At 44.3% G+C, this 13363-nt stretch overlaps 1 protein-coding gene across 1 annotated transcript in view; it reads right to left on the minus strand.

Annotated features, from left to right (window-relative positions):
• Nucleotides 1-13363, minus strand: part of LRRFIP1 (LRR binding FLII interacting protein 1) — a 115481-nt gene that overhangs the window by 61904 nt on the left and 40214 nt on the right. Inside the window, exon 2 of the mRNA XM_075153904.1 lies at nt 3264-3350. Coding sequence (XP_075010005.1) covers nt 3264-3350 — 87 coding nt within the window. The remainder of the gene's footprint in view (nt 1-3263; nt 3351-13363) is intronic.

A 13363-nucleotide genomic window follows, 5' to 3' on the forward strand; every position in this document is an offset into this window, starting at 1 on the left:
TGCAATCCTGCCCCACCAGAGCGAACGGCAGCAGCCTTCCACAGTAACTTTCCCACATCTCACACTGCACTTCAGAGTGTTTTCTTCCAAAAGCCCATCTATTTCTGCTATATAATTTCTCCAACTATTGTTACACTACAGCAGTATGTTGCTTCGCATTAAGTTTCCAGAAGAATTCTTAGAGTCCCCTTATATTTCAAGCCAAGTTTACTCAAGCCATCCCTCTGAGCACACAGACCACGAGACAAGCAGCAGCGACCACTGGCAAAAGGTACGGCAGCCTGAGCAAGGGCTGCGCCCGCACCTGCGGCAAGGTGCTCACCATCACCTAAAGCCAAGCTGTCTGCCACGAGCTTCTCATCGTATGCTCCTTTTGAAAGGAAAGGAGCTTATCAATAGCGTGGCTGATGATGAATACAATTTTAAATTTCCAAAAGAATTGACTATGCAGGGATTTCTGCTGTCAATTACATGTGCTGCATGAAATAATTTCTGCCGAAAGAGGAGCTCGGTGCGATTCCATCGTGTAGCCCTCGTCATTTACCGATGAGCTTTACTACACAGTTGTGACCAGTCTTTGGTGCATTCTTCACACATGGCTAGCCTACAGAAGCAGCACAGGGCACTTTAGTAGCCTTCTAATGAAGTTGCTGCTCATTCTACCTACAGAAACATTCATAAGAGAACAAAAAATCTCAAATACCTGATGCTTTTGCATTGATATTTCTTTTGTAATGGCAACAGGACGTTAGTTAAATCACATATGTAGACTCATGATGCAAAAGTCACCCAGTTAGTTTAAAATGAGGAAAATGAAGCAAATGTCATTAATATTACATGATGGGCAGGAAAGGAGCCAATTTCCAGTCCAAATCCAAATCATTAAAACACCCTACTTCACTGCCAGCAAGAGCTATACTGCCATGTTTATAGCTTGTAATGGTAACATCTGGAAACTTTTAACCCAGACCAACAACGTAAATATATTCTCAAATAACCCATGCTCCACAAGAAGCCTGTCAGGGCACGTACATTGCTTTAAGCATGAACAAGTACATACACATACAATAAATTTATTTATTGCTTTTTAACTCCTGTAACTGGCTCTGAAAAGCCTTCTGAAGTAGTAAAGCAAGTGCTTTAAGTTCTGGTTATTCAACATGGCAGGAGTGGGAATGTGCTATTTATTTTTCTGAAAAGTTTGCGAAGGAAAATGAAGATGGCAGACAACAAGCTGTACAGACACCAGTATCACTGTATGTTCTAAGGGGTAAGTGCCAAATCTCCTGTGTTGATCACTGCTTGGAATTTTCTATATTTGTATTTTCTTTCATTATATCTGCAAGATACTTTTGGCAATGAAAACCTTCCTGCAGCCATCCTTACCAGCTCTACCTTGCATCTGAGGGCTGAGATTAAGCTATTTGAAAAAAAATTATGGAATATCCAAGCTTGCAAAATATTAAATGTGTAGTCACATTACTAATTTATGCCAGTGAATTACAAAACTGTAATTCATATCCACTGTAGTGGATATCTGGCTTAGCTTTCACCGAATTTGGTATTTTGGAGTGACATCCCGTACCATGCGATTTCTCTCTATACAAAGTAGTTTTCACAGATTTTCAGATCATTAGCTCTTCAGTTATTAACTGCACGAGCACACACACGAGCTTTAGTTTTCATACCAAAATTTCAATTTACTAGGACGCCCTTTGCAGCATCAGTTTTTAATCATCAAGGGGGTCATCAGCTGCATTAAAGTTATCTGCAAATTACATGGTAACACCACTGTCAGCTGCCATGACACCCATATTTAGTTTGCTGCCCAAACAAAACACCTAGTGGTTGTTTACCACAGGTCTTCCAAAGGCTGCTCGGCAAGTCCCATCACTCAGGCTGTAGGCACAGCAGGCAACTTGATAGTACCAATGCTTGTCTGCAGTCCAGGCTTTCTGACTGTGGTCCAGGTTGCAAGAAACATCCCTCAAAAAGCAGCAACTGTAGCAGAAAGAGGCTCCTCTCTTCCACAAGCACTGTGCTTGCAGCAGCGCTCCCACACAGCTCTTACTCCTGATGTGTTTGCAGGTACATCTAACCCTGCTGTAGCTACAGGGTGCTAAGACACATCCAGACGTGCCTCAACTAGACAAGACTCCAGCACAGGCAAACTGCCCAAGTGCTTCTGTTCCACGTCAGCCTGCACTGACGCTAGTCTGCTATCGCATCCCCCTTCACTGCTTAAAAGCTAAACCGAATCCTTCTCTGCACCCTAAAGCACAGATGCACATTTATTCTTATTACGTATGCCCATACCCTGCCCCCAAACGCCTTACTACTTCCCTTTCCTTCAAAGTATATTTGAAAAAATTAAATTAAGATTGCTGCTGGCCCTGTTATGTCTACTCTGTTGTTTCATTAAATGCACATCAACAAATCTGAGTTTTAAGCCTTTCTGGTTCAGTCCACCTGTGCCAACCCGTGCTTGCAGCCCCATTCTAATAGCACTGCTCTACCTTCCAGAGCTTCAAAACAAACCCTGCTCTCAGTTTCTTGGAGTGGAGAGAATGACATTTAGTACAGCTCTTATTTGTCAAACGCAACAGGAGCAGAACAAGCCTTTTTGGTCTTTACGATCATTCCTACACTGGAAGCCCGTGATCTCCCACACGCTGACATGCAGAGGCACAGAAACTTTGCTGATGATATAAAAACAATTAGCTCTTCCAGAATTTGGGAGAGACTACACCAGGCATTCAATTCAAACACTCTGGAGAAGGTAATGTTTTGCCAAGTTCAGTTTCTATCATTACTTCTGCCAACAGCAGACCATCATTTTTACAAACGGGGGCGACCACAATGCCAGCTTCACAGCAACGAAGCAAAACAACTTGCAAGTAAAGAGTTATACAATGGTCAAGAGTCCTCCATATTCATTAGATTTCTATTGAAGTGATAAGAATCCACCCCCCCACAGTACAAGCTGTGTACTTCAAAGTTTAATATTTAACAATGATTACTAACTAACCAGCAGTATTTTCCGTGAATAATTATACTGGCTTCACTAAGATAAAATTCTTGCCACAATCCGTATTTTTTCCAGGCTATTTTATTTGCTATCCTATGATCAACATTAGCTCTACACAGGCTATTAATGTTTCAACAAAATATAGATTAACCCTTTGTTCCAGGATCTCGGATTATATTCAGGGAAGAAGATGATCAAAACGCTCCCCCCCCCCCCCCAAAAGCCTTGACCATACCTCTTTCTGCTGCCTCTCCAGTTCTTTCATTCGGATCTCCCGTGCCTCTGCCCGTGCCGCCCGCTTTGCTGCGAGTCTTGCTTCAGCCTGCGAACGGGAACACAGCAATGAAATAAAAGCTGGACAATTCAACGTGAAACACACTTGTTAAGCAGGGCATGAAATAGGGAGACTTGACTCGGCAAGACTGTAAACACATCTGTAGGAGTTAATTCCCTATTGCAAGTAATGGCCCTGCCTTCCATAACTTGTTATGCTTCACAGGCAGGTAATACACCCTCGTGTAGGCACTACCTTTGGTTAGCAGTCGTGTTTAAAAGTGCCCTGCGTTTCCTTAATTACTATTTGTGTGGATAGAGAGGAAACAGCGACATTTATCTAAGAAAGGCAGGTTTTGCTCTGTTGTTTTTTTTTTCCCCTGAGGCGCAGGTTATTTTTTATTGATGAATTAATTTGACCAACAGCAAACACATTATGTGCCATTTTTCCTAACCGCTGACATTGCACACGCGTACATGGGCACAGCAGTTAGGTAAACACTGCTGTTCAGCATGACTATGCACAACTAAGGCTGAAATAATGGAGGCGAGGGAGTAGGGAACCTGAGAAAATGCACCAACTCAATTAAAGCCTTCAGACATCCATATTCAAGTCCAAACCTCTCTGGAGTGGAAATCTGCCAAGAACAGGCCTCTCAGGAGATCGACAGTGCTTCCTCATTTCAGCCCAGTTGGAAGTGCTGAAACATGCTATACAGTAACATTTTTAATATTCTGCTTTTAATCCCAGGCAAAAGCAGTTAGTCTTATAGAGAAAAATGTAAAATTAGCTCAGGCTTGCTACAGTGCGACTGTGAGCAGTTCGCGCAGCGTAATTCAGCAGGGAGCAAAAGGCATCGCTCAGCTAGTCACCCTGGCGTTACACCCAACTCCTCTGCTTCCGAAACCTTGTACAGTAAGTACAGCATCCAATTTAACAGGAAAAACTGCAGAAATATCAAGGTCAAGCATACAGAAAATCAAGATGCCAGCGCTTTCACTAGCATTTCTAAGCAGAAGGAAAACCAGAAAAAAAAGAAAGGTGTAATTTCTTTTCCCTTCTGTAAGTATATTCACCACTCAAACTTGTGGAAAAGTGCCACAACCTTCAAAACCACAAAACAAAACACAGAAAAAAAACAGAAAAGGAGTAGGTTGGCTGAAACTTTCAGCTAACAGAAAAGGGCTAGTGAAAACCAAGCACTAGCTGGTGTATGGGAGGACTAGGAGCCTTGCAGTGCTGTTGATCTCAAATCCTCACCAGCAATAACAAAATCCAAAATATACAGTCACTAGGCCAAAATTTAAGTTCACATCACCCACCTTCTACAAAACCCCACCACAAACAGCCCCAATTCCTAAATACTGCCGTTACCAACATTCTCTCCCGTTATACTTTATTGCCCCTTGACTCGAACTGGTAGGCAGGTAGATTCCTTGACGACTATTGCAGCTCCCTGTTGTGCAAATACGATCTATTTAAATGAGCTGAGTTTTTAATCCTTGCAATACAGACAACTTCAGCCTGAAAAATTACTTGTAACAACAGAAAAACCTTCCCAGAGGGTAAAAAGTGCCCATGGCAGAAAGAGAAAAGGGTTGGTTTTGCACAGAGTGCTGCTCTCTGCAAACTCAAGTTCATTGCTTGAATTTCAAGGTAACTGGCTCTGCCATGGAGAGAAACTGCAAAATGCACCTGTGGTCTCGTACCTAGAGCAGACCTCCACCCTTGCGCCCAAAAACCGTCCCCTCTCATCATCGCAGCGTGCTGTTCCTTACAGAGCCAAATGACAGCAGGCTCCGGGGTGAAGGCGTGTGCTAGCACAAGCGTTTTCAAGGGACCGTGGCTTCAGCAGCACTTACCGACCTGACGCAGTTGTCCAAAAAAATCCCACACCCCTGCTGCTGGGCAAATACTAGGCGGAATCCCTGCCAGGCAGCGTTATGATTTACCTGCAATGTTTGAAATCATTTACGACACCCACTACATAAACGTGCTGTAAGATGTATGCTAAAGGTAAGAAATCACAATATTGGAACAAGTATGATATTGACTTGACATGATCCATTTCTGTTTATCTGAAAATAAATTTCAAGAAGCACCACTGTACCTCTACCTCACAGTCGGTACTGCTGTAAATACAAGGCAGCGTCAGAGACACGGACTGCTCCGGGCTATTCATCTCAAGAGGCTGCCAGGCGATTCATATGATAACATGAACAACCACCACCTTTTGCCAGTAGCCGTGCAAACCCAACATGCACAAACCCCAGGGAAGGGGAATCTTCCTCCAAGGACTCCAGCTCATTAAGGATTTTTTTGGAGAGGGCGAGAACAGGAGATAACAGCTTTAAACACCTTTGACTCCTTATGGTTTAGAGATGCATTCCCTCATCCTGACACACAAACTCCAAGTAGTCTTTAAGAAACAGCACAAAAGTGAAAGTAAACAAACTTAACTCTGTACCTAATTTGAAAGTTGCACCTGATCAGGGTGAAGAACAACATCAGTGCAAACAATGAGCTGTATTTTTCCCCGTATGGAAAACACAGGACCTTAAAGTCTCCATAAGCAAAATACACAAGCAGTACAGAACTGTGTCTCTCTAACATCCCGCCTCCCAGAAAAAGACAGAAACAAGATTATTTTGATGTTAAAGTTATTGTAGATACTGCCCTTATGAATTTCAATAACCAGCTGAGCTTTCATGTTAGAAAATCTTTATGCCTGTATGTAAAATTCAGCTATTGTGCTTAACACACACATGTAAGTATTCCCCCTTCTGTCTTCCTCATATGATTAGGGCCAAAGGATTTACATGCTTGCTAGCTATGTTGCAGAATTATATGTTCTCCAGAAGTGAGCACAATATACAATGAAATGAAGCGACTTGAAAAATGGAAGGGAAAAAAAGTTTAGCAAGTTATTCTAAGGCCTCCCTGAGAACAAGGCTCACCAGTTCCCTAGATACCGATACCAACTGCAGTAAGTTAAATTAATTTTTCTTTGTGCAACATCCTAGTAAATGACAGGTTACATGTATGATACGTTTCAATTTTAAGTGCCAATCCATGGGGTGGTGTCTCTAATCTATTCCATTTCAGCTTTGCAGTCCTCCATCTGCTCATGCAAAGCCAATCTGCAAACCTTTAAGGGATGCAAGAGTAAAAATGCGTTTTCACTTAGTATCTTTGACTAACAATAGCTTACATCTGGAACAAGCATATTTTTTATTTATGAACTTTTTCTTTCCATGGCCACATAGCTCTTCAGCATCAAGTATCTTTCAATACAAACAAGAGAAACAATATATTCTGGATCCTTTTAAATAACTTTTAAACTTTTTTTTTTAACATAACAAATTCTGCCATCAGCACATACCCTACGGGAACCTTTAAACCTGTTCTCAGCGGTGTCTGGGTGCTATTTAGATGATTACACAGTTATTTTCATTCTGGTTCCTGACAAAAACTCTGCTCATTTGTGCTGAACAAAGGCAGTTCGTAAGAAACCGGCCATCCTTCCCTGAAGGGTTTTCCAATCCGCAGCAAAATGAGACTATGGGTGAGAAGAAATATGCAAGGAGAACAAATTCTCAGTGCAATGATCTAATCAATGCAATAAGCAGTGGTCTCTGATGGTATTAGTGATACAAATAGCACTGAGATAATGATTAAGCATGAACCAAACATTTCCATCAAATAAAATTTAATTCATTTCCTCAGGTAAGGTTGGTTAAGACAGACTTCACGTGCTCTTACTCGTCATCCATCTCCCTTTGGCACTTTAAGACAACAGGACCACTAGAGCCCGTGGGAGGGTAAGTAAGAGCTCCCGAATACTCACAGGTCCCCAGGAAAGTCCTCATCTGACAAAGAGCAAAAACAGTCCCCCAGCTGCACAAGTCCAATATCTTACCCCAGTGTTTCCAAACCCCACTCATCTGAGGCTACGCACAAGCCTTTGGAGGGTGTTCTCCAACACGGCAGAAACGTATTACGCTATTATCAGGCTGGTCATTAAATGATCAGCCTGTGCCCTTCATAATCCTGTTTCTACCATGCTTTAATTAATAAAGTTAGTTAACCCAAATGGACATTTTTGGTATTCTGTAGGTGGCATCGGTGACAAACCAGGCATCGCTCATGAGCTCAGAGGAAGTAAATCAATCAGGGCAGGGATGAATCCACACCTAACACTTATCGTGTATGATTTTATCAAAGTCAAACTAAAAGTCTGGTAGCAATCCTAACGTCCAGCAAATTCTGCAGCAAGTGTGGGAGACAAACAGGAACTATTACATGCAGATTCTCCCGTGCAGAAGCAGAGCTCACCTACTGACAGAAGCAGCTACCCCAACAGCAAGCCACACGGCATGGACGTTCATAATAGGACCTCCACTGTCACCTACAGACTTTTAAACTAACACAGTAAGGGTGTCAGATTTATTATGGACCTCTTCCTCAAAAGCAGAGGCATGACTGAACTCGTCCGAGTTTGTCAAACCACACTCTTTAAAAGTCTTGGACTCTGTTTTCACATTAATAGTTCTGTGCTATAAATACCTCGATTTCTTGCACACCCTGCAAACAGCAACTTTAACTTCACATTTCTCTCTCTGTGCTGACTAAAACGGAACAAGCTTTGCTTGGATGACTTTGGCCTTCATCCAGCCCAAGCACTTGTTAGAACCCAGACCCAAGTCACCTCTAAGGGCAGTGGCAGAGACGGATACCATAGCCTGCAAGAGACACAGCTGTATGTCATGAAATCACCAATAAATTCATACAGCCTTCTGAAATTCAGACTACAAAAGCTAAAATGACAAAATGACAGTCTTAAGGTTGCCAGCATAAATAACTATTCAACAGATTCAAGATGGGGGGGGGGGGGGCGGGGATCACTAAAATTGAAGGAACTAATCCTAAAATCATAAAAAATTCACTAGTGACTCAGTGAGCAATACAGGCCTCAATCAAAAGTGACAGATCGCTGGCAAAAACAGAAGAATAAAAATATGAAGCTTAATTGCACTCATTACAAAGCGTTTTTAACTTCCCTTTTATGAAGTATTGCTCATCTGACAAGGAGAACTGGCAGCTTCAGCCGTATTGTTTATGTCTTACAAAAAAAAAAACCTCCTAAGGGGCTTCTGTAAAGTCCTATGGGCAAAACGAGGAGACGCAACCACACTGCTGAGATGAACACGGAAATGCACACCAGCTGAAAAATAATCACCTTAATTTATGTAGCTCGCTCAAATACTATAACTACACATGCTGCATTTTTGTCATTTTATTGCAGTTGCCCAGAATGATTTATAGCCCCTAAGCCCCAAAACAAGTATACTGTTGCAGTGCAATAATGCTGCACTGCAAAATGCTCGTTGCTTTTGTTGGTCCATTTGCTCAGCACTTGACACCCCTGCTTAAGGGTCACTTTAGCTTTAAAATAAAAATCCAGTCCTATGCAGCAGCAGATCTTTATTCTGCCTTAAGGAGTTCAGTACAGTTAGCTCTGAACAGGGCAAAACTAAGCAGGTTGTAACCTGGTTCACTACTGAAGTACAACTGCATCTGGAAAAAAAAAAAAAAAGAGAGAAAGAAAAAGCCAAAAGAGATATTTGATATCAGCTGGAAAGAGTTAGAAACACCTCCTGCTGTCTGCAGCATGAGGCAGTGGGGAGAGGTGGGAGTATGAGATTTGCAACTGCTGGAGAGTTACCCCCACACACCCCCTTCTTAAATACCACTCTCGAAGAGGAGGCGAGGTCTGGTTGCACCCATAGCCAGCGCTGCCAGGGCCAGCGTATAATGCACAATGGTTACGGAAGCGACGACTTCCTGGCCCCGAGCGCAGCGTTGGGGAAGCTGCACATTCATTATCATTTTGATGAGAGAATTATTTAGGTGACTTGGTTAGGTAGAGGCTAATGACACACATCCTGAAGGTGTGCATTCTCAGAGCTTTTCCCTTATGAAATGTCCAAGAGTTCATTGTTCGACTGGAAACCCCAAGAAACTGCCAACAAAGACAGGAAATTATGCTGCTTTTTTGAGCAGTGAAAAATGACTATGTTGACTTGCCACATAGCTACATACGTAAGAGTTTTCGATCTATACAAAGCACCCCTTAATTCCAATGTACTCAAAATTATCTGCTGCTAAGACTAGTAATCAAAGTTAGTATCATATTTTTTGTGGAGGACTGAAGCGTTAGTTTGCCAGCACCAAACCATACTCAGAAAGCTCTCTGATCCCACTGCCCAAGAAGCTTTAAAACACAAGTCTGCCTGACTAAATTACACCTGCTCACTGTATGCAACTACTATTATGTATTTCTGCAATAACTATTCTCAGGCCGATTTAAACTTCTTGCTAACATGCTTAAGATACAGCCAGCAAGTCACTTTTCGGGCAAGCATAATTTTTCATGACTGATGCCGTCCCATTCCAATATTCTGGACGTAAAGGCTTTTCCTCAAGTGTTATACAACTGTTCACTCTATTTACATAAGGCATACTTCATCAGACAAAAGAAATCTGATAAGGTTTGTTGTACTTCTACAGAATTTAAAGCCTATTTAGACAAGCAACACCTGATTTGCAATATTCCTGTAACACAGCTGACCAACATAGCTACCAGGTAAAACTAGTGCTAACCCACAGCAATGTTTTTTCCGTCTCCACTTGAGTAACAAGTGACCTAAACCAGCAAGTTCCAGGAGCTCACCATGAGTTATCACACACTCCTTAGCATCAAAACAAGAGCGTCTATAAATGACTTCTGTGTGTAGAGGTCAAACCAGCATATTTACCTGACATTTTTTGCATCTGAATTATAAATATAAACATACTTTGCACCACTTACTCATATGACAATGAGCCTATGAATCACATAGGGCTCGGTCAGTCCACATCCTGCTTAACTCCTTACCTTTCTCTTAAATGCAAATTAGTATTAAAAGGCAGCATGTTCATGAACCTTACCCTACACATAAATATAAGGATTCCCTTCTAATACCCACGTACCAGCGTCATTGGTTAGACAGACAGGCCCATCATGGGCTTGTCTAACAGCTCCTCTCCCGTTCGTACCATGACAGCGGTGAACCGGAGAGTGACAGTTTATGTCAACGGATTACTAATCCGCCCATTCACATTTTATGGTCACATGGGGCTGTTTGAAACTTTATTTAGAAAACAGGTTCAGTTGGCATACGGGCTCCCGTACCTGAGCAGTAAGCAGCTTACATTTTAGTACCGATTTTTACAAGAAAGCCTTAGAAAACTCCATGCACTTTAAAGAATTAGCTACCTTACGCGGCTGTCAGTCAGTGGCGGTCCTAAGTACCTCACTAGCACCAACCTCTGCTGTGAATTACACGCCGTGCCCACAAGGAGACTAAACTCCAAGCGGTACAAATCCACGGACCCCAGCACGCTCTCCAGCACCTCGATCGCCACGCTGGAGCTCAGACAGCGAGGGCGCAGGGGAAGCCTGCGGGCAGCGGAGCTCGGCGGTGTGACAGGCGCAAGGGCTCACAGCCGCTCCGTGCCACCACGTGGAGTGCGGGGCAGCGCGGCCGCCTGTCCCTGCTGGGGCGAGAGCCCTGCTGCCCGGCTCCCACGGACGCCCGTGGGCACGACGCGGGGTCCGGGCCGGCTCCCCAACACCCCCCGAAGCGGGTGGGGTGGGTGCAAGCGCCTTACCTGCTGCCGGGCGGCCGGGCTGAGGCAGTCGGCTGCCGCCTCCATGGCTCCAGCCCCTCCTTCCCGCCGCCGCCGGCCGTCTGCCCCCGCTGCGCCGCGCTGCAGGAAGCCGGCCCGGCCCGGCCCCCCGCGGCTCCGGGGGCGGGGCGCTGCCGGGGCCGGCCCCGCGGCCGGGGGAACCCGCCGGCGGCCCGGCGCTCCCCTCGGCCGGCTGCGAGGGGTCCGCTCCCGGCTTCGGGGCGTCGCGGCGGCAGAAGGGAGCGCGCTTAGCGCTCTTCTGCGGCTACCGGCAGGCTGGCCGCTGCGCCCGCCCACCATCACCCCAGAAACCCGAGCATCAGGCTTCCCTTAAGCAGCCGGTATCGGAACGCCATCCTGAGAACGGCTTCAAAGCTCAAAACCTCCTTTTTGTACCCGAGGAAGATAAACACCCCCAGCAACCGCCGAACGCAACGCTGCTGAGCGTACGCCCGCCCTCCGGGCTGCATAGCTGCTTCTCCCAGCATACTGGAAGATAACATTCAGAAGCACTTGAACAGAGGCTTATAAATATATATTCACATCAACTAGCATTTGCATCGCGGAAATAAACCGCATAACTGTTGTTAATTTGCTGCAATTATATCAGTATGGTGTGTTGGGTGGTGTAGAGCTGAGCTTAGAACAGGGGATCAACGCTGGATATGCCGGTGTTGGTTTTATTCTTTAAGAAATAGCATTACACTCTAAGCAATAAAAAAAATTGAGCAAAAGAAAATGCCAGGAAAAAAAAAAATACAGCGTCTACTCGGGATCTGAGAGTAATGCAGAAGAGAAAACAGGAACAGCGGCTGTACAAAAAAAAAAAAAGAGGGAATTCTGCATTTCAAAACATCTCTTGTGATGAGCTGGAAGAGCCTAAAACACACTAAGGGAAAAAAATCAGAACGATTAGAAGACACAGGTGTTTTTAAATGGGATGATACGCCAGGAACAATTCAAAGCACAGTGAGAGCAGAAATCTTGGCTCCAGGGAAATCAGTGCCACCTCGATTTCCACCCGATTCCATCCGAAGTCCATGCACCTACCCCCTCACAGAGGCCAGAGGGCAGGGAGGAAACCACTAGCGCAGGGAGAATTCCCAAAGCTCAAGCAGCTCACTTTATCCATTGCAATTTCGCAGCAGCAACAATAGAACACACGGAGAGTCATCTCTTCCTGGCACCGGATTTTCTCCGGTTGCAGAGACAAGCAAAACAGGTTGCTCCTTAGCAACTAAACCCTGCGCTCCCTCTCCTTGCCGGTCAGCCGGCACAGGTCGGGGAGCCCTGCAAAGCCTCCACCCAGCAACTGAGCTCAGTTTTTCCATGAGTTGCCAGCCCAGTACGGAGAATCTGGTTTTTCACGCTGGCAGAGCACACGCTGCCGTGCTGCTGACAATATTTTAGCTAATTTGGAAGCGCTGGCACTCTTTTACGTTTGGGGGACAATACTTCAGCTGGATTCATTGACAGTCCCTGGACCCCAGCCATGTCCCACTGTCCCTGGAAAGGCCAGACACACTTCCTTTAAATAAAAGGTATTAGGGATGTCTAACTTGCAGTCTGGCCCTGGGAGAAACCCTGCTTAAGCGAAGGGAAGCTTTGCATTTGTAAAACAGACTGGGGTTTTACGTAAGTCATAGAATCACGGACTGGTTTGGGTTGGAAGGGACCTTCGAAGATCATCTAGTCCAACATTGGTAGAGACATTTTTCACTGGATCAGGTTGCTCAAAGTCCCGTCCAGCCTGCCCTTGAACACCTCCAACGATGGGGCATCCACATCTTCTCTGGGCAACCTGTTCCAGTGCTGCACCACCCTCATCATCAAGAATTAATTTCTTGTATCCAATCTAAATCTGCCCTCTTTCAGTTTAAAACCGTTGTCCCTTGTCCTATCACTATATGCCCTGGTAAAAAGTCTCTCTCCATCATTCCTATAAGCCCCCTTTCAGCACTGAAAGGCTGCAATAAGGTCTCTGAAGTCTCCATCTTTCATTAAACCCCAAAACAACCTATTGAGCCTACAAGTTATTTTTGACTAGTGATTCATATTTTCCTTCATTACAGGGTAAAGGACCCAACTTTGCTTTTAAAAAATAAATCTGAACTGTCTTAAATCCACTTCAATGTGTGCATGAAAATGAAGAAACTAATAGAAACAGAAATAATATATGTTCCTGTGAAGCAGGAACATATCACATGCCTTGAAAGTATTGGGTTTTAATTAGAAAAAGTCAGGCTTAAGCGACTGTGAAAATTGATAATTGGAGATTCAATGATACACTATAGCCTTGTGTTCAATTTCTTCTTGGTAAACCTGCTAGC

This window comes from Calonectris borealis, chromosome 6 (genome assembly GCF_964195595.1).
Source record: "Calonectris borealis chromosome 6, bCalBor7.hap1.2, whole genome shotgun sequence".
Taxonomy (NCBI): Eukaryota; Metazoa; Chordata; class Aves; order Procellariiformes; family Procellariidae; genus Calonectris; species Calonectris borealis.